This window comes from Choloepus didactylus, chromosome 6 (assembly GCF_015220235.1).
Source record: "Choloepus didactylus isolate mChoDid1 chromosome 6, mChoDid1.pri, whole genome shotgun sequence".
NCBI classification, from domain to species: Eukaryota; Metazoa; Chordata; class Mammalia; order Pilosa; family Megalonychidae; genus Choloepus; species Choloepus didactylus.
The window spans coordinates 126,355,015-126,379,805 of record NC_051312.1 but is presented as its reverse complement, the minus strand read 5'-3'; the positions used below and the strand labels follow the sequence as shown (position 1 = coordinate 126,379,805).

Genomic DNA, 24,791 nt, shown 5'->3' with positions numbered 1-24,791 from the left:
TACCCTTAGGTCACCACCATCCACTGCAAGTCGTGAACACTGACGCCATAAACTCCAATGTACAAATGTCCCTTCATGTCCCTCTTTTCAGTTCTTCCAAGTATATACCCAGTAACCAAGTTGCAGGATCATATGGCACCCCCATACTTAGCTTCCTGTGGGACCACCACACTGCCCTCCAGATTGGCTGCACCATTGTATTTTCCCACCAACGGTGGTTAGGTATATCCCTTTCTCCACATTTTCTCCAGCACTTGTATCCCTCTGTTTCTTTTTTAGACGGTTTTATTCAAACACCATATATTCCATCCTAAGTAAACAATCAGTGGTTCCTTGTATAATCACATAGTTATGCATTCACCACCATTATCTGTATAAGGACATTTAAGTCAGACAAAAGAATCCCTTACCCCTCTGTTATATACCTTCTTATAAATATTTAGCTTTGCCATACTGCCTTTGTTACAATTCATGGAAGCATATACAGTGTTACTGTTAACTATAAACTCTAGTTTGCATTGATTGTATTTTTTTCTCCAATACCACCCCATTTTTAACATCTTGCAAAGTTGACATTCGTTTGTTTGCCCTCATGTAAAAACATATTTATACATTTAATCACAATCATTGACCACTCTAGGTTTCACTAAGTTATACAGTCCCAGTCTTTATCTTCTGTCTTTCCTTCTAGTGGCCTACATGCTTCTAACCTTCATCTTCAACTGTACTCACAGTCATCTTTGTTCAGTGTACTTACATTATTGTGCTACCACCACCCAATACTGTGTTCCAAACCTCTCTCTCCTGTCTTTTCCTATCTGCCTGTAGTGCTCCCTTTAGGATTTCCTGTAGGGCAGATATCTTGTTCACAAACTCTCTCAGCGTCTGTTTGTTTAAGAATGTTTTTAACTTTCCCTTGTTTTTGAAGGACAGTTTTGCCAGATATAGAATTCTTGGCTGGCAGTTTTTCTCTTTCCGTATGTTAAATATATCATACTGCTGCCTTCTCTCCTCCATGGTTTCTACTGAAAAATCTGCACATTTTCTTATTGAGCTTCCCTTGTATATAATGGATCACTTTTCTCTTGCTGCTTTCAGAATTCTCCGTCTTTGATATTTGATAATCTGATTAATAAATGTCTTGGCATAGGTCTATTTGGATCTATTCTGTTTGGGGTACACTGAACTTCTTGGATCTGTAATTTTATGTCTTTTGTAAGAGATGGGAAATTTTCAGTGATTATTTTCTTCATTATTGTTTCTCGCCCTTTTCCCTTCTCTTCTCCTTCTGGGACACCTATGACACATACATTCATGTGCTTCATGTTGTTATTCTATTTCCTAAGACACTGCTCATATTTTTCCATTCTTTTCCCTATCTGTTCTTTTGTGTGTAGGATTTCAGATGTCCTCTTACCTGTTTATGAATTTTTTCTTCTGTCTCTTCAAATCTGATGTTTTATGTCTCCATTGTGTTTTTCATCTCTTTTATTGTGCCCTTCATTCCTGTAAGTTCTGCCAATTTTTGTTCACTCTTTTGAGTTCTTCCTTATGTTTGCCCAATGTCTTCTTTATATCCTTCATCTCTTTTGCCATGTCTTCCCTCAACTCGTTGATTTTATTTTTTGATTTAGCATATTAGTTTGAAGATCTTTAATTAGTTGTTTTAATTCTTGTTTATCATTTGAAGTATAAGTTTGTTCCTTTGGGTCATATCTTCATTTTTCCTAAGGTGACGTGGAGTCTTTTGTTGTCTAGGCGTCTGGTTTCCTTGATTACCTCGATCAGATTTTACCAGACCAGAGGAGCCCAGGTGTCAGGAGGAAGATATAAACAAAATCAAGTTTCCCTGAGGAGCAGGTTGTCCAACTTGCCCTTGAAGCCTCTAGACTCTGTGCTTTTCCTATCCTGCCCAACAGTCAGCACTTGTCAGCCCTCAGCTCCCCACTAGCATAAAGAGGTGCAGTCCCTTTATTTCATAGTGGACCCTGTCCTGGGCTGCGACCAAGGGTGTCAGAAGCCAAGCTTAAACTTAAGTTGTTTCTGGGTTGTTCTCCCCCCCACCCCTCAGGCACTGGGGTCTGAGTTTTCTGACAGAGGGCTGCCACTTGAATTGAGCCCTGCCCCCCTTTTCTTAGGGGAGATACACCCCTCCTCCAGGGAGTTCTCTTCTACAATTGAGTTCGTCCTTTGTCTTGCTGACTGTCTTAACTCCACCCTTGCCTAGGTCAGTACTGACAATTGAAAATGCCTGTGGATTTCTCTAATGAGCTGCTTAGAATGAGAGGGAAAAAAAAAGGGAAAAGAGTTAAAGCCCCTTTTCAGAGCCAGTCCCCAGCCCCTCATTTTCGCCTGTTGACTGGTGTTTGTACCCAGTTCTCTATGCCCCTTTTCTTAGGACACAGCCATTTTCCAGTATTCTGAGCTGAGCTGTCTCCAAAAGTCTCTGTTTTTATTTAGTTATGTATTTTTTTTTTCAGCCCTGCCTCCTCTCTGCCAAGAGGAACCTCAGATTTCTGTGGTTGTAGCTTGTTTTCAGTAGTCCAAATTTGTTAAATTAAAACTACAGTTGGAGTTTCGTTGAGCTATATTCCCTTGCTCCTGGCAGGGACTGCTTCTTTCTCCCACAGAAAAGTTTTGCAACTCAGGCTGCTGTGCTGGTGGGGGTGGGGGAGGGGGTAGGGGTACTGGCTCTGTAGTTTTACTTATAGGTTTTATGCTGCGAGCTCAGACATTCCACCCATTCCTGACTGGTGTATGATATGTGAATGCTCACGGATGTCCCCAACGGTTGTTACAGACTATTTACTAGTTGTTCCTGGCTATTTACTATTTGCTCTAGAGGACTAACCAAATTCCACACCTCTGTATGCTGCCATCTTCCCTGCCTACCATTAGATCTTCAAGATATGTCCCTACATTTTCTTCTAAGAATTTTATGGTATTGCTTTTTTTTTTTTTAAATCTTCATTTTATTGAGATATATTCACATACCACGCAGTCAAACAAAACAAATCGTACTTTCGATTGTTCACAGTACCATTACATAGTTGTACATTCATCACCTAAATCAATCCCTGACACCTTCATTAGCACACACACAAAAATAACAAGAATAATAATTAGAGTGAAAAAGAGCAATTGAAGTAAAAAAGAACACTGGGTACCTTTGTCTGTTTGTTTCCTTCCCCTATTTTTCTACTCATCCATCCATAAACTAGACAAAGTGGAGTGTGGTCCTTATGGCTTTCCCAATCCCATTGTCACCCCTCATAAGCTACATTTTTATACAACTGTCTTTGAGATTCATGGGTTCTGGGTTGTAGTTTGATAGTTTCAGGTATCCACCACCAGCTACCCCAATTCTTTAGAACCTAAAAAGGGTTGTCTAAAGTGTGCGTTAGAGTGCCCACCAGAGTGACCTCTCGGCTCCTTTTGGAATCTCTCTGCTACTGAAGCTTATTTCGTTTCCTTTCACATCCCCCTTTTGGTCAAGAAGATGTTCTCCGTCCCACGATGCCAGGTCTACATTCCTCCCCGGGAGTCATATTCCACGTTGCCAGGGAGATTCATTCCCCTGGGTGTCTGATCCCACGTAGTGGGGAGGGCAGTGATTTCACCTTTCAAGTTGCTTAGCCAGAGAGAGAGGGCCACATCTGAGCAACAAAGAGGCATTTGGGAGGAGGCTCTTAGGCACAACCATAGGGAGGCCTAGCCTCTCCTTTGCAGCAACCGTCTTCCCAAGGGTAAAACCTGTGGTAGAGGGCTCAACCCATCAAACCACCAGTCCCTTATGTCTGTGGTCATGTTAGCAACCATCAAGGTGGGGTAGGCGAATACCCCTGTATTCTTCACAGGCTCCTCAAGGGGGCGCTACATCTTTTTTTCCTTGTTTTTCTTTTTTTTTTTTTTAACTTTCCCTTCTTTTTTAAATCAACTGTATGAAAAAAAGTTAAAAAGAAAACAAACATACAATAAAAGAACATTTCAAAGAGACCATAAGAAGGGAGTAAGAAAAAGACAACTAACCAAAGATAACTGCTTAACTTCCAACATGTTCCTACTTTACCCCAAGAAAGTTACCTAATATAGCAACATTTCTGTGAACTTGTTCCTACTATATCCATCAGAAATTAACAGACCATAGTCATTCCTGGGCATCCCCAGAACATTAAATAGCTTATCTGTTCTTCTTGGATTATTGTTCCCCTTCCTTAATTGCTCTCTATTGCTAGTTCCCCTCCATTCTACATTATAAACCATTTGTTTTACATTTTTCAAAGTTCACATTAGTGGTAGCATATAATATTTCTCTTTTTGTGCCTGGCTTATTTCACTCAGCATTATGTCTTCAAGGTTCATCCATGTTGTCATATGTTTCATGAGATCATTCCTTCTTACTGCTGCGTAGTATTCCATCGTGTGTATATACCACATTTTCTTTATCCACTCATCTGTTGAAGGACATTTGGGTTGTTTCCATCTCTTGGCAATTGTGAATAACGCTGCTATGAACATTGGCGTGCAGATATCTGTTCGTGTCACTGCTTTCCGATCTTCCGGGTATATACCGAGAAGTGCAATCGCTGGATCGAATGGTAACTCTATATCTAGTTTTCTGAGGAACTGCCAGACTGACTTCCAGAGTGGCTGAACCATTATACAGTCCCACCAACAATGAATAAGAGTTCCAATTTCTCCACATCCCCTCCAGCATTTGTAGTTTCCTGTTTTGTTTAATGGCAGCCATTCTAATCAGTGTTAGATGGTATCTCATTGTGGTCTTAATTTGCATCTCTCTAATAGCTAGTGAAGCTGAACATTTTTTCATGTGTTTCTTGGCCATTTGTATTTCCTCTTCAGAGAACTGTCTTTTCACATCTTTTGCCCATTTTATAATTGGGCTGCCTGTACTATTGTCATTGAGTTGTAGGATTTCTTTATATATGCAAGATATCAGTCTTTTGTCAGATACATGGTTTCCAAAAATGTTTTCCCATTGAGTTGGCTGCCTCTTTACCTTTTTGAGAAATTCCTTTGAGGTGCAGAAACTTCTAAGCTTGAGGAGTTCCCATTTATCTATTTTTTCATTTGTTGCTTGTGCTTTGGGTGTAAAGTCTAGGAAGTGGCCGCCTAGTACAAGGTCTTGAAGATGTTTTCCTACATTATCTTCTAGGAGTTTTATGGTACTTTCTTTTATATTGAGATCTTTGGTCCATTTTGAGTTAATTTTTGTGTAGGGGGTGAGGTAGAGGTCCTCTTTCATTCTTTTAGATATGGATATCCAACTCTCCCAGCCCCATTTGTTGAAAAGACCATTATGACTCAGTTCAGTGACTTTGGGGGCCTTATCAAAGATCAGTCGGCCATAGATCTGAGGGTCTATCTCTGAATTCTCAATTCGATTCCATTGATCTATGGGTCTATCTTTGTGCCAGTACCATGCTGTTTTGGCAACTGTGGCTTTATAATAAGCTTCAAAGTCAGGGAGTGTAAGTCCTGCCACTTCGTTTTTCTTTTTTAGAGTGTCTTTAGCAATTCGAGGCATCTTCCCTTTCCAAATAAATTTGATAACTAGCTTTTCCAAGTCTGCAAAGTAGGTTGTTCGAATTTTGATAGGGATTGCATTGAATCTGTAGATGAGTTTGGGTAGAATTGACATCTTAATGACATTTAGTCTTCCTATCCATGAACATGGAATATTTTTCCATGTTTTAAGGTCCCCTTGTATTTCTTTTAGTAGAGTTATGTAGTTTTCTTTGTATAGGTCTTTTACATCTTTGGTTAAGTTTATTCCTAGGTACTTGATTTTTTTAGTTGCTATTGAAAATGGTATCTTTTTCTTGAGTGTCTCTTCAGTTTGTGCATTTCTAGCATATAGAAACACTACTGACTTATGTGCATTAATCTTGTATCCCGCTACTTTGCTAAATTTGTTTATTAGCTCTAGTAGCTGTATCGTCGATTTCTCAGGGTTTTCCAGATATAAGATCATATCATCTGCAAACAATGACAGTTTTACTTCTTCTTTTCCAATTTGGATGCCTTTTATTTTTTGTCTTGCCGGATTGCCCTGGCTAGCACTTCCAGCACAATGTTGAATAACAGTGGTGAAAGCGGGCATCCTTGTCTTGTTCCTGATCTTAGAGGGAAGGCTTTCAGTCTCTCACCATTGAGTACTATGCTGGCTGTGGGTTTTTCATATATGCTCTTTATCATGTTGAGGAAGTTTCCTTCAATTCCTACCTTTTGAAGTGTTTTTATCAAAAAGGGATGTTGGATTTTGTCAAATGCTTTTTCAGCATCTATTGAGATGATCAATTGATTTTTCCCTTTGGACTTGTTAATGTGTTGTAATACATTGATTGATTTTCTTATGTTGAACCATCCTTGCATGCCTGGAATGAACCCCACTTGGTCATGGTGTATGATTTTTTTAATGTGTCTTTGGATTCGATTTGCAAGTATTTTGTTGAGGATTTTTGCTTCTATATTCATTAGGGAGATTGGCCGGTAGTTTTCCTTTTTTGTAGCATCTTTGCCTGGTTTGGGTATTAGATTGATGTTAGCTTCATAAAATGAGTTAGGTAGTGTTCCATTTTCTTCGATGTTTTGAAAGAGTTTGAGTAAGATTGGTGTCAGTTCTTTCTGGAAAGTTTGGTAGAATTCCCCTGTGAAGCCGTCTGGCCCTGGGCATTTATTTGTGGGAAGATTTTTGATGACTGATTGGATCTCTTTGCTTGTGATGGGTTGGTTGAGGTCTTCTATTTCTTCTCTGGTCAGTCTAGGTTGTTCATATGTTTCCAGGAAATTGTCCATTTCTTCTACATTATCCAGTTTGTTGCCATACAGTTTTTCATAGTATCCTCTTATAATTTTTTAAATTTCATCAGGATCTGCAGTTATGTCACCTTTTTCATTCATTATTTTGTTTATATGGGTCTTCTCTCTTTTTGATTTTGTCAGTCTAGCTAGGGGCTTGTCAATCTTGTTGATCGTCTCATAGAACCAACTTTTGGTGATATTTATCCTCTCTATTGTTTTTTTGTTCTCTATGTCATTTATTTCTCCTTTAATCCTTGTTATTTCTTTTCTTCTACTTGGTTTAGGATTGGTTTGCTGTTCATTTTCTAGCTTCTTCAGTTGATCCATTAGTTCTTTGATTTTGGCTCTTTCTTCCTTTTTAATATATGCGGTTAGTGCTATAAATTTCCCCCTTAGCGCTGCTTTTGCTGCATCCCATAGGTTTTGGTATGTTGTGTTTTCATTTTCATTCGTCTCTATATATTTAGCAATTTCTCTTGCTATTTCTTCGTTAACCCACTGATTGTTTAGGAGTGTGTTGTTTAACCTCCAGGTATTTGTGAATTTTCTAAGTCTCTGATGGTTATTGACTTGTAATTGTATTCCATTGTGGTCAGAGAATGTGCTTTGAATAATTTCAATCTTTTTAAATTTACTGAGGCTTGTTTTATGTCCCAGCATATGATCTATTCTGGAGAAAGTTCCATGAGCACTAGAAAAGTATGTGTATCCTGGTGATTTGGGATGTAATGTCCTGTATATGTCTGTTAAATCTAGTTTATTTATCAGATTGTTCTGGTTTTCAATTTCCTTATTGGTCTTCTGTCTGGTTGATCTATCTATAGGAGAGAGTGATGTGTTGAAGTCTCCCACAATTATTGTGGAAACATCAGTTGCTTCCTTTAGTTTTGCCAGTGTTTCTCTCATGTATTTTGTGGCACCTTGATTGGGTGCATAGAGATTTACGATTGTTATTTCTTCTTGTTGAATTGCCCCTTTTATTAGTATGTAGTGGCCTTCTTTGTCTCTCAAAACATCCCTGCATTTAAAGTCTATTTTATCTGAGATTAATATTGCTACACCTGCTTTCTCTTGGCTGTAGCGTGCATGAAATATTTTTTTCCATCCTTTCACTTTCAGTTTCTTTGTGTCCCTGTGTCTAAGATGAGTCTCTTGTATGCAACATATTGATGGTTCATTTTTTTTTGATCCATTCTGCGAATCTGTATCTTTTAATTGGGGAGTTTAATCCATTTACATTCAACGTTATAACCGTGAAGGCATTTCTTGAATCAGCCATCTTATCCTTTGGTTTATGTTTGTCATGTTTTTCCCCTCTCTCTATTAATATCCTTTATTGTACCCATACTGAATCTCTTTAGTACTGAACCTTTCTCCAAGTCTCTCTGTCCTTTCTTTGTTTCTCTGTCTGTAGGGCTCCCTTTAGTATCTCCAGTAGGGCAGGTCTCTTGTTAGCAAATTCTCTCAGCATTTGTTTGTCTGTGAAAAATTTCAGCTCTCCCTCCAATTTGAAGGAGAGCTTTGATGGATAAAGTATTCTTGGTTCGAAATTTTTCTCAGTCAGAATTTTAAATATATCGTGCCACTGCCTTCTTGCCTCCATGGTGGCTGCTGAGTAGTCACTACTTAGTCATATGCTGCTTCCTTTGTATCTGGTGAATTGCTTTTCTCTTGCTGCTTTCAGAACTTGCTCCTTCTCTTCTGTGTTTGACAGTGTGATCAGAATATGTCTCGGAGTGGGTTTATTTGGATTTATTCTATTTGGAGTTCGCTGAGCATTTATGATTTGTGTATTTACGTTGTTTAGAAGATTTGGGAAGTTTTCCCCAACAATTTCTTTGAATACTCTTCCTAGACCTTTACCCTTTTCTTCCCCTTCTGGAACACCAATGAGTCTTATATTCGGACGTTTCATATTATCTATCATATCCCTGAGGTCCATTTTGATTTTTTCAATTTTTTTCCCCATTCTTTCTTTTATGCTTTCATTTTCCATTGTGTCATCTTCCAGGTCACTGATTCGTTGTTCAACTTCCTCTAGTCTTGTACTATGAGTGTCCAGAATCTTTTTAATTTGGTCAACAGTTTCTTTAATTTCCATAAGATCATCCATTTTTTTATTTAGTCATGCAATGTCTTCTTTATGCTCTTCTAGGGTCTTCTTGATATCTTTTGTATCCCGTACTATGGTCTCATTGTTCATCTTTAGTTCTTTGAGTAGCTGCTCTAGGTGCTGTGTCTCTTCTAATCTTTTGATTTGGGTTTTTGGGCTTGGGTTATCCATATCGTCTGGTTTTTTCATATGCTTTATAATTTTCTGTTGCTTTTGGCCTCTTGGCATTTGCTGAACTTGATAGGGTTCTTTTAGGATTTGTAGACCAATTGAAGTCCTTGTCTCTAATTTATCAGATCTACAGCTTCGTGGAGTACACTTTCTCTAACTAACCAGCAGGTGGCATCCACGAGCCACCTGTTCTCCACAAGCCAGTTCTCCCCTGCTTAGCCTTTTTGGTGAGTGGGGGAGTGAGTCTTGTGGGGTCCAATTGGTGTACCAAGCTTGCGTGTGTAGTTGGTGTTGCCTGCCCTGTATATGGGGCATGTTTCTGGGCAGTCAGGGAGGGGGGTGGCTCTAACAATCAAATCTCCCTGGTGATCCTGGAGTTTTAAAGCTGCTGCAATAGTCTAATCCTTCAGTTCAGTCCTGCCACTGTTTGTCTCTGCCAGTGACCCACAAGTCCTTGGTATTGGCGTATGGCTCCTGAGACTTGCAAGTGGGCCCCTCTTCCAGGCTGTGCACCCCGGGTCCTCTGCTGAGGGATGACTGTGCTATGTCATAGGTGAGTGCCGTCCCCCCAGGGCAGATCTGGGCTGCTGGGCTGTGTAGGGAGGCTCCCAGTCTGCTGAAATGATGGCTGAATGGGGCTTTGTTAATTCGCACTGCTCCACCTTCCCAACTCTGGGACAGTCAGCTGAGGTTGCAGGGAAGGCTAATGTCCACACCCAGTTTTGTGGTGTGTGCCTGTTATTTGAAGCACTTCCGTCACACTGGGTTGTCTGGGGCAGCTCTGGGCTATGGGGCTGGCAATGGGCAGGAGTGTTTCCTGTCCACCAGGATGATGGCTGTGAGTGGACACCCCCCTTTTCTTGGCAAGTTGTGGTGTTTAGTGAATTTTCTCAGCCACTGGATTATCGTCTTTTATCTCAGAGCTCTCTTAGTTCTGCTCTTGTCTTGACCTGCCCAAATTGCAAGTCTTTGAAACTTTCTGTATTGGGCTTCTTAGAGTAATTGTTTTAGAAAAAGAAAAAAGGATTAAAAAAAAGGGCCCTCCTCGGAGATCTAATGGGTTATTGAAATGCTAAGAGACAAAGCAATTAGGGCCATTAAGGAAAGGTCCACAGGGCAGAGAGATCGGCTTTTCTTCGGGATTTGCATATGAGCCTTAGGGCCTGTGCTCTGCCCTTCCCCTTTCTATGTTCACTAGAACTCCAAAAATCCTCCGCTTTTATTTTGGAGTTTTTCATGTTGTTTTTTTCTATGCCTGTCTCCTCTCTGCTGGGCTGGCTGCTCTCAGATTCTCTGGTGTCTGGTCTCAGTCTATCTATGGTTGGAGTTTGGATCAGTAGAATGAGTTTCTGGTAAGGGCTGCCACTGCAGTTCTCCCTTCTCCTTCCCGGAGCTGACAGCCCCTCCTCCCACGGGATTGAGCCTGGCAGGGAGGGGTGCGGGTCCCCTGGCCACAAAAACTTACAGATTTCGCTGATCTCAGCAGTTCCACGTTTTCATGACTGTTGTGTGAAGTATGCCCAAAGTCAGATTGCTCTGTGGTGTCCAGTCCACGCAGTTCCTGGCTTTCTCCCTACTTTCCTGGAGGAGTAACTAAAACATACAGCTCACCAGTCCGCCATCTTGCCCCGCCTCCGTGGTATTGCTTTTTATATTTAGGCCTTTGATCCATTTTGAGTTAAATTTTGTACAGTGTGTGAGATAGGGGTCTTCTTTCCTTCTTTTGGCTGTGAATATCTAGGTCTCCCAGCACCATTTATTGAAGAGACTGTTCTATCCCAGTTGAGTGGATGTGGGAGCCTTGTCCAAAATAAATTGGCCATAGTTGAGATTGCCTGTTTCTGAACTCTCAGTTCGATTACATTAATATGTCTATCTTTATACCGGTATGTTCTCTTTTGAACACTGTAGCTTTGTAATATGCTTTAAAGTCAGGAAGTATGAGTCCTCCCGCTTCATTTTTCTTTTTTGAGACGTTTTTGGCTATTCGAGGCCCCTACCCTCCCAAATAAATTTGATAATTGGCTTTTCCATTTCTGCAAAGTTGGATGTTGGAATTTTGATTGGTGGTGTGTTAAATCTGTAGATCAATTTGGGTAAAATTGACATTTTAATGACATTTAGCCTTCCAGTCCATGAACGTGGAATGTCCTTCCATTTATTTAGGTCTTCCTTGATTTCTTCTGGCAATGTTTTGTAGTTTTCTGAATATAGATCCTTTACATTCTTGGTTAGGTTTGTTTCTAGAAATTTGATTCTTTTAGTTGCTATTGTAAGTGGAATGTTTTTTTCTTGATTTCCTCTTTGGAATGCTCATTGCTGTTATATAGAAAGAGTACTGATTTTTGCACATTGATCTTGTATCCTGCCACTTTGCTGAACTTATTTATTAGCTCCAGTAGTTTTGTTGTAGATTTTTCAGAACTTTCTAAATGTGGTCATGTCATCTGCAAATATTGAAACTCTTTTTCCTTTCTGATTTGGATGCCTTTTATTTCTTTTTCCTCCCTAATTGCTCTAGCTAGACCTTCTAGCACAATGTTGAATGACAGTGGTGACTGTGGGCATCCTTGTCTTATTCCCAATCTTAGAGTGAAAGCTTTCAGTCTCTCACTATTGAGTACGATGTCAGCTGTGGGTTTTTCATATATGCCCTTTATATGTTGAGGAAGTTTCCTTCAATTCCTGTCTTTCAAAGTGTTTTTCAAGAAGGGGTTCTGGATTTTGTCAAGTACCTTTTCTGTGTCAGTTGAGATGATCATGTGATTTTTTTCCCCTTTGATTTTTTAAAATTGATTTTCTTGTGTTCAACTACCCTTGCACACCCGGGATAAAACCCAGTTGTTCATGGTATATAATTCTTTCAATATGCTGTTGGATATGATTTGCAAGTATTTTGTTGAGAATTTTGCGTCTATATTCATTCGAGAGATTGCTCTGTAATTTTCTTTTCTTACAGTATATATCTGGCTTTGGTATTAGGATGATATTGGTTTCATAGAATGAGTTAGATAGTGTTCCCTCCTCTTCTGTGTTTTGGAGGATGTTGAGCAGGTTTGGTATTAATTTCTGGAATGTTTGGTAGAATTCACCTGTGAAGCCGTCTGGTTCTGGGCTTTTCTTTTGGGGGGCTTTTTGATGACTAATTCAGTCTACTTGTGATTGGTTTGTCAGGGTCTTCCGTTTCTTCTCAAGTCAGTGTATGTTGTTTGTGTGTTTCTAGGAAATTGTCCATTTTATCTAAGTTGTCTAATTTGTTGATATCCAGTTGTTCATAGTATTCTCTTATGATTGTTTTAATTTCTATGGGGTCAGTGGTAATGACCCCTGTTTTGGTTTGCTAAATCTGCTGAAATGCAGTGTATCATAAAATGGGTTTGCTTTTAACAATGGGGATTTGTTAAGTTACAAGTTAATATTCTGAGTCCATGAAAATGTCCATATTAAGGCATCAACAAGAGGATAACTTCTCTGAAGATAGGCTGATGGCATCTGGGGTTCCTCTGTCACATGAGAAGGCACATGGTGACATACGTTGGTCCTTCTCTCCTGGGTTCTGGTTTGAGTGGTTCTCTTTGTCAGCTCCTGTAGGTCTTGCTTATGTGTCCCAGGGCTTTTCTCTCTCTCTTTGTGCTCTCATGAAGAGCTCCAGTACAGATTTAAGACCCACCTTGAATGGGCTGGGTCACATCTCAGTTGAACCAAAAGGTCCCCTCTACCATAGGTCTGCCTCCACAAGAATGGATTAAAAGAACATGGTCTTTTCTGGAGTATATAACAAGGTTCAAACCAGCACAAACCCCTCTCATTTCTGATTTTATTTATGTGCGTCTTTTCTCTTTTAATCTTTGTCAGTCTAGCTAAAGGACTGTCAATTTTATTGATCTTCTTAAAGAACCAACTTTTCTTTTTAAAATTCAGTTTTATTGAGATATATTCGCATAACATGCAGTCATCCATGGTGTACAATCAGTTGTTCATAGTACCATCATACAGCTGTGCACCCATGACCCCAATTCATTTTTGAACATTTTCCTTATACTAGAAAGAATCAGAATCAGAATAAGAAATAAAAATAAAAAGCACCCAAATTATCCCCCTATCCCACCCTATTTTTCATTTAGTTTTTGTCCCCATTTATCCACTCATCCATCCATACACTGGATAAAGGGAGTGCGATCCACAAGGTTTTCACAATCACACTGTCACCCCTTGTAATCTACATTGTTATACAGTCGTCTTCAAGAGTCAAGGCTACTGGGTTGGAGTTTGGTAGCTTCAGGTATTTACTTCTAGCTATTCCAATATATTAAAACCTAAAAAGTGTTATCTATGTAGTGCATAAGAATGTCTACCAGAATGACCTCTTGGCTCCGTTTGAAATCTCTCAGCCACTGAAGCTTTATTTCGTTTCATTTCACATCCTCCTTTTGGTGGAGAAGTTAAGAATCAACTTTTGGTTTTATTGATTCCCTGTATTATTTTTTTGTTCTAAATTTCATTTATTTCCACTGTAATCTTTGTTATTTCTTTCCTTCTAAATTCCTTTGGGAGTAGTTTGCTGTTCTTTCTCTAGTTTCTCCACGTGTCCAGTTAGGTCTTTAATTTTAGCTCTTTCCTCCTTTTTAATGTAGGCATTTAGTGCTGTAAATTTCTCTCAGCACTGCCTTTGCTGCATCCCATAAGTTTTGATATGTTATTTCCTTGTTTTCATTGTGCTTGAAGTATTTATTGATCAATATTCTTGCAATTCTTCATCGACTTACTGATTAAGAGCATGTTTTCTTAACCTCCATTTATTAGTGAATTTTCCAGTTCTCCAGCTGTTTTGATTTTCTGGCTTCATTCCATTCCATTATGGTCAGAGAAAGTGCTTTGTATAATTTCAGTCTTTTAAACTTCATTAGGATTCATTTGTGCCCCAACATGTGGTCTGCCCTGGAATATGATCCATCAGCACTTCAGAAAAATGTATATCCTATTGTTTTGGTGTTCAGTGCTTTATATATGTCTGTTAGGTCTAGTTCATTTGTCATATTATTTAGGTTCTCTGTTTCCTTATTGATTCTCTGTTTAGGTGTTCTGACTATTGATGAGAGTGGTTTGTTGAAGTCTCCCAGTATTATTGTACAGATGTCTGTTACTCCCTTCACTTTTCCCAGTATTTTCCTCATTACTTTGGGGCGTTAGTTAGGTGCATAGATATTTAAGATTGTTATTTTTTCTTGGTGAATTGTCCTTTTTATTAATATATAATGTACTTCATCTCATAACATTTTTTTGCATTTAAAGTCTATTTTGTCTTACGTTAGTATAGCTACTCCAGCTTTTTTGGGGTGGGGGTGGGTCACTGCTTGCCTGGAATATCTTTTTCCAGTCTTTTACTTTCAACCCATTTGTATCTTTGGGTCTAAAATGAGTCTCCTGTTAACTGTATATACATGGATTACATATATATATATTTTTATCTATTCTGCCAGTCTGTGTCTTTTGATTGGGGAGTTTAATCCATTAAAATTCAGTGTTATTACTGTAAAGGCAGTAGTTAGTGCAACTCTTTTATGCTTTGGCTTTTATTTGTAAAATCTTATATTTTTTTCTCTCTTTTTATGTATTTAGTTACCCTTACTGATAATCTTCATTTCTACATTCTCCTTCAAGCCTCTGTCGTCTGTCTTTTCCTTTTCAGTCTGTAGTACTCCTTTTAGTTTTTCTTGTAGGGCAGGTTTCTTGTTAACAGACTCTCAGCTTCTGTTTATCTGTGAATATTTTAAACTGTCCCTTATTTTTTAATGGCAGCTTTGCTTGATAAAGAATTCTTGACTGGAAGTTTTTCTTTTTCAGTATCTTAAATATATTGTGCCACTTCCTTCTCACTTCATGGTTTCTGATGAGAAATTGGCACTTAGTCTTATTTGGCTTCCTTTTTGTGTGGTGAATAGCGTTTTTCTTACTTCTTTCAGAATTCTCTCTTTGTCCTTGGCAGTTGACTGTCTGATTAGTTAGTCTTTGAGTGGGTCTGTTTTGATTTATTCTGTTTTGAGTATGTTGTGCTTCCTGGATGTGCATATTTTTGCTTTTCTATAAGATTTGGGAAATTTTGGGCCACCATTTCCTTAAATATTCTTTCTGCTGTTTTTGCCTTCTCTTCTCCTTGTAGGACAGCATGACATGCATGTTTGTGTTCTTCATGTTTTCAGTCATTTTACTGGACCCTGCTCATATTTTTCAAATCTTTATCTGTTCTTTTATGTTTGTATTCTGGTGTTGTCTTCTAGCTCATTGATCCTTTCTTCTGCCTCTTCAAATATGCTGTTGTGTGGCTCTAGTGTATTTTTCATTTCCTGAGGTCTGTTATTTTTTGCTGTATTCTTTCAAATTCTTCTTTATGCTCTCCTGGTGTCTTCTTTGTGTGTGTGAGTGAGTATGTAGGGAACAGATTTTATTGTGAAAAGTTAAGAACATGCAAAAAATATAGAAAATAATGAAAGGAAAACACTAGACCCACCATCAACTTTATCTGCTATATTTGCTTTAGTTTTTTTAAATGCAATTTTATTGAGATATATTCATACACCATATAATCCTTCCAAAGTTGTACAATCAGTGGCTCACTGTATCATCATATAGTTGTGCATTCATTGCCACAATCAATTTTAGAACATTTTCATTACTCCAAAATAAAAAGAGAACACCCAAAACATCCCATAACCTTTATCTCCTCATTCATTATATAAATGTGTGAAAAATATATATATACATATATATATATTTGACTTTGTTTTTATTTACTTATCTGCCAATTCACTGTGTAAAGGGAGTATTGTACCGTTTTCACAATTCAACAGTTTCACGATAAAAGCTATCTAATTATACAGTTATCATCAAGAATCAAGTCTACTGGATTACAGTTCAACAGATTCAGTCATTTCTTTCTATCTATTCTAATATACTGGAAACTAAAGAGGAATGTCTACCATAATGCTTAAGAATAACCTCCAGACTCTCGTCTTGACTCTATTTTAAATCCGTTTGCCACTGAAACTTTATTTTGTGGCATTTCTTTTTCCCCCTTTCGTCAAGAGGGCATTCTTAGTCCGACAATGCCAAGGCCAGGCTCATCTCTGCAAGTCATGTCCCACATTGCCAGGGTTACTTACACTCCTGGGAGTCATGTCTCATGTAGAGGGGAAGGTAGTGAGTTTATTTGCAAAGTTGCCTGAGAGAAAAAGGCCACATCTGAGCAACATGGTCTTTCTATTCCAAATTGCAAACTCCTTAAAGGAGCAAGCCACAACAAACTGAAAATAGTAGGGTAAATTTAAAGAGACATAAAATAAATAGTATAGGGGTAAAAGGATTCAAACAAATTATGAAAGAATGTGACATTTTTAAAAAACATTTAAAAAAATTTCTAGGAGTAAAAATGTAAAATCGGTGAAATTTTAAACTAATGGGCAGGTAGGTAACAGCGGATTAGAAACAGTTGGAGAGGATCAGTAATAGGAGGAAATTTGCATCAAGATAGAGATTAAAAATATGAAAAAGGAGAGGTTAGAGAATAAAATATCCAGTATGTCTAAAAATTGCTGAATGAGAAGAAAAAGTGGGAAAAGAAGCAGTGGCTAAAACTTTTCCAGAATCCAGAAAGAAGTATGAGTCTTCAGACTAAGAAGCTTACCAAATCCTGAGCAAGATAAGTAAAAACTAATCCAAAGAACCCCAAAGAAAAATTAAAATTCTTAATGAAACCTAGAGAGAAAAGGCAGATTACCTCAAAAGAATGAGTTAGATTGACAGCAGACTTGTCATCAGCAATAACAGATGCCAGAAAAAAATAAAATAATATCTTAAAAATGCTGAGGGACTTTTTTTTTTGCTGCATCTACTGTAAGAACAAAGACCATTCTCAGCAACCAGACACTTGACATTTCAGAAAATGTCACCATCACACTGAAGTGATGCAGTTATTATGAAGTGCCCCAGAGGAACCCTGTGGATGGTCTTTAGATCAGTGTAGAATTCAGACTCCTTGGAAAGAAAAAGAAGAGGCTTTGGTTTGGCAAACAGTAGGAAAATAGAAAAGAACTGGCACAGTTCACATTGTCTGTAGACATGTACAAAAAATGATCAAGGGTATTACACTGGAATTCTGCCACAAGATGAGGTCTATGTGTGCTTTCTTTCTCATCAACAATTGTTATCAGGAGAGTGGGTCTCTTACTGAAATTGGAAATTCCTTGGGTGAAAAAGATGTTAGCAGGGTTCAGATGGGGATAAGCGTTGCTTGTTTAGGATCTCAGTCACAGAAAGAGGAATTAATTCTTGAAAGAAATGACACTGAACTATCAAATTAGGCCACTTTGATTCAGCAAGTCACAACAGTTAAAAACAAAACTATCAAAATTTTGAGGTGGTATCTATGTCTTTAAAAGAGGAACAGTTCAGTAGGCTGGTGAGTAAGATCTAAGAGTCCCCACTATGGAAACAACAAGATGCCAGACCTGTTTGTGATATTTTAAAGATACAATAAAATTCATCTGTTGGAAAAATAATGCTGAGGGAATAATGGCCAGCTTAGAATTCTAGGTGTAATTAAATTATTACTTAATGAAAATAAAAAAGAGCTATTTAGTGGAAAGATACAACAGCTCTAGACCTGTACTCACATGATAACATAGCCTAAAAACATATAAATAAAGAACTGGCAATTTACTAGAAATTGATATCCGCATTCATAGTTGGGAAATATCTCAAACTGATTACGTAGACTAAAATGAGTAATGATGGAGAGACTAAAAACAAAACATTAAAAACTTGGTCTAACTTGATCTTATCCAATTAAAAAAATACTTTATTTTTATTTTTATGTGGAACAGTTAAAAAAGAAAGAAACTAAATTAACCAAGACATAAAGGAAGTCTAAATGAATAGTGGTTCCATAGAGCCCATTCTTTGACTGTAGCACAATAAACTTAGCTATAAGTAATAGAAAGACAGTGCTTTGCCACTTCCAAGCACTCCATTTGAAAACTAAAAACAAAACCCCTAAACATTAAAAACAATTCCAGTGGATACATTGTAGATACTAAAATATATTCCTTTAGTATAATTGGTAAATAAAATTTCTGATGTTTTATATAACATGTTTAGTGATAGCATAGTATACTGACTAAAAAAATTGTATGTAATCTGGAATACTTGTGATTCACAAAGTGATCTAAGTTTTGATAGACACTTATGTCTGATGTGTGTGGAATTTGAATAAAATTTTTCTGTGAAATGTGAAATAAAGCAAATAATATTTCTGAATCAGTATTTTGTAGACTGTTTTTTACAGGAAATTTCCAAAGTTATTGTGAGTATAGCACCCTAGTTTCAGTTTTTTCCTTATTATGCAATGCAGCATATATACAGAAAGGTATAGCTTTCAATTTACAATTTAACAAGTAGCTGTAGAACAAATTTCAAAGGATACTATGGGTTACAGTTCCACTATTTCAGTTCTTTCCTTCTAACTATTCAAATACCCTGGCAACTAAGAAAACGAAAATTATATAACGATTCAATATTCATAATCCCTTGTTAAATTCCATGTTGTCTGTTGCTACCCCTTCCTCTAGTTTAATCGCTTTCCTGATCTTCAGGTATGTCTAGGCAGTGACCACCCTAACCTGTTCATGTTGAAAAGGGGCATATAGACTGTTTTGAACATTTAAATATACTAGGAAAATAAATGTTATAAATACAAAATTGATTATTTTGCATACTCAAATGATTTAAAATTTATTTTAAAATATTTTCCCTGTGGAAATAGGGGGATCACTTTATATTCGGAATTGTCTAATATTTGAGCATATTTAGTTTATGACCTTAATGCATGTATTAGAAAAGAAGAAAGACTGAAAATTACTTAGGTATACTTTCAATTCTAAGGATTAGAAATGAGCCCTACCATAAGCTAGGAACAGAAAAATGACAAGTATAAGAGTAAATTAATAAAAAAGAAAAATAAACAGATCAGGGAAACTGAGAACTGGTTTTTAGAAATGACCAATAAGATAGACAAATTGGCATAATTAATGAAAAAATGAACAATATTAGAAGTGAAAAAGGGGTCAGACTTTAGGTGTAGTATGTATTTAAAAAATCATGAAAGAATACTGTGAATAACTTTGTGCCATTAAATTTGAAAGTTTGCATGAAAATGGACTGTTTTCTAGAAATATGTAAATAAATTACCAAGACTTGTAAAAAAGCATATTTGGTGATGGAAAAGGGATTTAAGTGTTTTGGCTATGTTTTGATATATCCTTAAGATACTGATGAAGCAACTTAACCAAGCAAGTCTGGAAGTATAGATTTGGGTGTTATTAGCTTATAGATTATGTGAAAAGCAGATCAGTTTGGATGCTCTTGTAATCAAGACTTGAGGCTCTTTTAATCAAGACCTGAACTAAGGCAGGGGTACTGGGGATGAAGCAGAGGGTATAGAATTAGAAGATAGGGCTGGAGTACATTTAAGTACATGAAAACGAGTGAGTGTAGATAGGTTAGGAAATGTATCAATAAGAGTTAAGAAATGAGGGATTTAATATCTCCAATTGGATTTCACTATCTAGTGTGTCAGATAAAAAAAAGAAATCTCAGAAGGATGTTCCCTTTTATAGGGAGGTTTATTGGCATGTGATTGAGTAAAATTTGGGGAAATAACCTTACTTCAGTGATTTATTTTATTTCAATTCGGAGAATTTTCAAATGTAGTTGATCTCCCTGTAATGAATAAAGCTTTTTAGCAGAGATATTACCTAGATAAGCTGATTCTCAAGTAACAATGTATCTAATTTAGCACGTCGCGCTTTAGGCTTTTTGAATTGGAATAATAGGCATTTCTTTTGGACAATGACTGTTTAAGAATTTTAGATCTTTTGGAAGGTTTGTGGGGGAGGGGACTCAAAAATTTTGTTGACTGTTTCTTACTAAGAGCATTTACTGTAACACGACATGATGGTTCTCCTCGAATAAGATCTACTTCTGTTGTTTCGGGGGAGAAGATAGAATTTAACATTGATCTTAAGGGCGATTTTAAATTTGTTAGTAAATGCACTAGTGTGCAGGTGAGTAGGCTGTAGGTAACTGGTTTGCAGAACTGTAGCTGTTTTATAGACCTTAGGTGAATAAGCTGTTCATATTTTTTTCTAATAAAATTTTCAACTTTTCAAGAAAGAAGGAAAATTAACATTCTTCACAAAGTTATCTTTTTGTAGGTTACATTAATCAGAATTTTCTTTGATTTCAGCAGGGTAGAAATAAAGATTGAAAAGTGTGCTTGAGTTCAGTTCTAGAATCTGAACCTGTCTATCCTTACCTTTACCTCTATACCAGGCTGGATATAGGGATGAACCAACTCAAATTAGTGAGAGATAGCATTTGAGCCCTTAGCAATCATGTTTCCTTGCTATGTGTTTCTGTAATTAAATTAAAACTTTTAGTAGGTGATCAATATGCTTTATACTTTGTTATTTGAGATGTGTGGTATTTTAAATCACAGATTTTAATCTTTGTAGAGAATATAAAAAATTGTCAGTGGAAGACCTTGAAAAGTATATAAAATGATAGTGCCATGTTACTTTAAAGCCACTTTATAAACTGCTTTAAATTTATCTTATTCTATAGAAATTATAGTTAAAATAAAAACTATATATAAAAAGATAATTGATCAATTATGCTTTCCTTTTATTTAATAGAAGGCGACAACAGAATTCATAGAAGTAAAGAATTTTTAAAGACGGTAACAAATAGAGAAGAAAAATGCCGAAACCAGTAAGTGTGATTTATTACTTTTGTCTGTACTTATTTATTGAGATAGCAATAGCTTTAAGTTCTTTTTGTAACAAGGCAAACTATTATGATGGAGTTGTTGGGAGGAATAAGGCACTGATATTACTGATACACAGATTAAGTGGGCCAGTGAAGAAGACGCTTGGGTAACATTGTAGTTCAAGGTAAAAGTCATGGGTTCTGGGTCATACTGTCTCATTTCTTATCCTGGCTCTGCCACTTAATATGGGTGACCTTTGTTAAATTACGTCAATCTCTCCAGTTCTTAATTTCCTCATCTATACAGTTGGAATATAGTTAGTCCCTTACTTAAGGGGTATGGTGAGGATTAGATGAAACTGGTACACATTCAGTAGTCAGTAAATGGTAACTTACTGTTAAGCAGGAGGATATAATGAGAGATTGGGAGAATCTATGCATGATTAATTTTTTCATGATTCTTAGCTTTGCTGGTGATATAATGCTGACATTATATAGTTTAAATTGTTTATTTAGAGTGTATGTTTGATCATTTAGTTTTATAAATATATGGTTCTTTTTTTATACCCAGTTTTAAAAAGTGGGAAAAGACTTTGAACACATACTTCACTAAAGAAGGTATATTAATAACCAGAAAAAAACAGATGAAAAGATCCTCAGTATCTTTAGTCATTAGGGAAATACAAATTAAAACTACAATGAGACACTACTTGATACCCTTCTAAAATTTTAGAAGGGCTAAAATTTTAAACAATCATAATTCCAAGTGTCAGTAGGGACATGGAGCAACTGAAACTTTTAATATATTGATGGTAGGAATGTGAACATTTGAACTACTCTGGAAAACCTTTTGCAGATATAATTAAATGGAGGACAGTTCTTTAGTGTTCCTTAGAGTAAGAGGATTCAAAATTGTATGAATAATTGGATATCAGTTATGCTTGTTGTTAATACATTAAAAATTCTGGAAGAAAATATTTTAAGATACTAATAGTGATGTGTTTTTGTATTTTCCCTTTATACTTTTTAGGTCAGGATATAGTCACCCCTTCCTTTCCACTACCCCCTCCCTCCCAATAAAAAAGTAAAGGAAAGAAAGTTCATTTTTTCCGAAGTACAGGGATTGGAGAAATTTAATTTGGTCTCTATGTTTTGCAGTGATCCTGTTGGCCCAGCTTTATACTAAGTAGATATGTAATCTGGGTCAAGTCATAACTTCTATAAACCTATTTTTTTGATTATAAAATAAATTTGATTTGATAACAAGTGCTTTGATTACCTCAAAGAATTACTGTTAGGACCAAATGACAGCCTTTCAAAAGGTACCTTATAGCACTTTTTCATTAAACATTATGTTTATAAGTAAAATTTTTATTTTTCATAGTTATTTATATTACATATAATAGGCTTATTATTATATTTAAATGAATATTTTAAAATTTTCTGTTTTAATTTCTAGTGTGGTATAAATATTGATAAATATAAACAATATAAATAAAAACTTTTTGGGTGGTTAGTAATTTTTAAGATGTAAAGGGATCCTGAGACCAAGAAGTTTCAGAACTTCCACCTAGGGCAATATTATAATTTCTCTAGTTGATGATAAGCTACTGCCGTGTCTGGGTGCCAGCCAGCAGGGTGGTGGGATTGAGCCAAGGAAAGCATGCTTACTATTTATGCCTGTGCCCAGAAGTGGCTTACATGACTTCTGCTCATATCCTTTTGGTCACTACTTAGTCACATGGCCATACCTAATTGCAAGAGATTCTGAGAAAGGTATTCTAACTTGCTTGCCATGTGCCTAGCTATAATTCTTTTTGATTTTGGGGATTAAACAAAAATCATGATTAATTCAGAAAAAGCAGTTGCTAAATTTGACAGCTATACATGATTTAAAAATTAAAAACCAACACTTCTTAAACTAGGTATAGAAGGAAACCCATAGCAAGAACTATTGTTAATGTGCTTAAGAGTGGCAGTATTCCTTTTAAAATCAGGACCAAGACAAAGATGCTCACTATTACTTCTACTCAACATTGAACAGGAAAATGTGTTGAGGAAGAAAAACCAAAAGCTTAAGAACCGGGAAAGGAGAAACAAGAAACACTATTTGAAGATGTTAAGATTGTTTATGTCAGGGGATGGCAAGTTATGGCGTACAGGACAAATCCAGCCAGCTGCCTGTTTTTTGTGTAGTGTACAAATTAAGAATAGGTTTTGTATTTTAAATGGTTGAAAAAAAATCAGAAGAAAGAATATCTCATGAAACATGACAATGATATGAAATTGAAATTTCAGTGTCCATAAGATTTTATTGGAATAAAGTACCTTCATGTGCTTATTATCTATGGCTGCTTTTCTGTTCTGTCAGTTAAACAGTTGAGTAGATGCAGCAGAGACTAGACTGTAGGGTCAGCAAAGCCTAAAATATTTACTGTTTGGTCCTTTATAGAAAAATTTTGCTGATGTCTGGTTTAATAAATACAGAGATGTACAGGCCCATTATAACAGTTGACAAGGGAAATGGTAACAGGATCAGTATAAAAATCCATTGCATTTTTATGTAGAAGCAAAAACAACAGTTTTGGAAAGATACTACACCAGATTCACAGCCCTTATATTTGAAAACCTGGAACCTAGATGAGTTTCAGAATTCAGAATTTTTTTTTAGTTGAGAAAGGTTAATATACATTATATCATGAAACTTCCATTAAGATTTGGGACATTACCTCAACATTTCTATAGATTAGTATAAATTGTGTGAATATTCATATGAAATGGGATAAATTCTCTAGATAGTCTTTCATTACCTCATGCCAGGCTTTTGCTCAAAATTTACTAGTAAACTTTAGTTTTCGATGCTTTTAGGATGTTAGAATTGTGCATTTGGAACTATGAACTTGTATGTACAATAGCTACATAATCAGGGATCTGGGGGAAAAATATCAAGGAAATGATTAATATGATTTTTGTGGAGAAAATTATTAACATTTTTTCACAGACATCAAAGAACACCTAAATTAATGCACAAAGAGAACCAGAGATATTGATGGTAAGCAGCAGTATTAAAAAGATGTCATTCCTCATTCCAAGACACTCATGAATTCAGTGTAGTTCAAATTTACATGATAATGGATGTGGGTTATTTTGAAAATTTTACAATTTTATATGGAGCCAAGAGCAAGAAAAAAGACCCAAGCATAGCCAAAACAGTTCCGAAGAATAATGAGGGGGGACTTGACCTATCAGATTTCAAGACTTATTTAAAGATACAGTAATTAGGACAGTGTGGTGTTGGCTGAATAGGTAAATTGACCAGTGAACAGAATTTATATATATAGGCACTTGATTTATGATGGAGCAGTCTTTGAGGAGTGAATGAACTAATCAGTTAATCATGTTTGGGTTTTTAAATCCCCATATCATTATCCATATGAAGATTAAAAAATGAAATTAGACCTCTACCTCACATCATAAGCAAAATCAAATCTTAATGGATTGAAGACAAGTTCCAAAAAAACCAAAACTTTAAAATGCATAGTGGGAAATATAAGAATGTCTCTTTTTTTAAACAATTCAATTTTATTGAGATATATTCACATACTATACAGTCATACAAAGCGTACCATCAGTTGTGTTTCTATCACCAAAATTAATTTTTAATTTTTGAACATTTTCATTGCCACACACACAAAAGTAATAAGAATAAAAGTTAAAGTGAAAAAGAACAATTAAAGTAAAAAAGATCACTGGGTGCTCCCCCCCCCCGCCTGTTTTTATACTCATCCATCCATACACTGGACAAAGGGGAATGTGATCCACATGGCTTTCCCAATCACATTGTCACCCCTCATAAGCTACA

General features: G+C 36.5%; 1 protein-coding gene across 2 annotated transcripts in view; it reads left to right on the top strand.

Annotated features, from left to right (window-relative positions):
- RDX (radixin) overlaps positions 1–24,791 on the top strand; it is a 152,276-nt gene that overhangs the window by 11,053 nt on the left and 116,432 nt on the right. For both annotated transcript variants that reach the window (XM_037841375.1, XM_037841376.1), the window contains exon 2: positions 20,857–20,932. In XM_037841375.1, coding sequence (XP_037697303.1) covers positions 20,921–20,932 — 12 coding nt within the window. In that variant the 5' untranslated portion in view covers positions 20,857–20,920. The remainder of the gene's footprint in view (positions 1–20,856; positions 20,933–24,791) is intronic.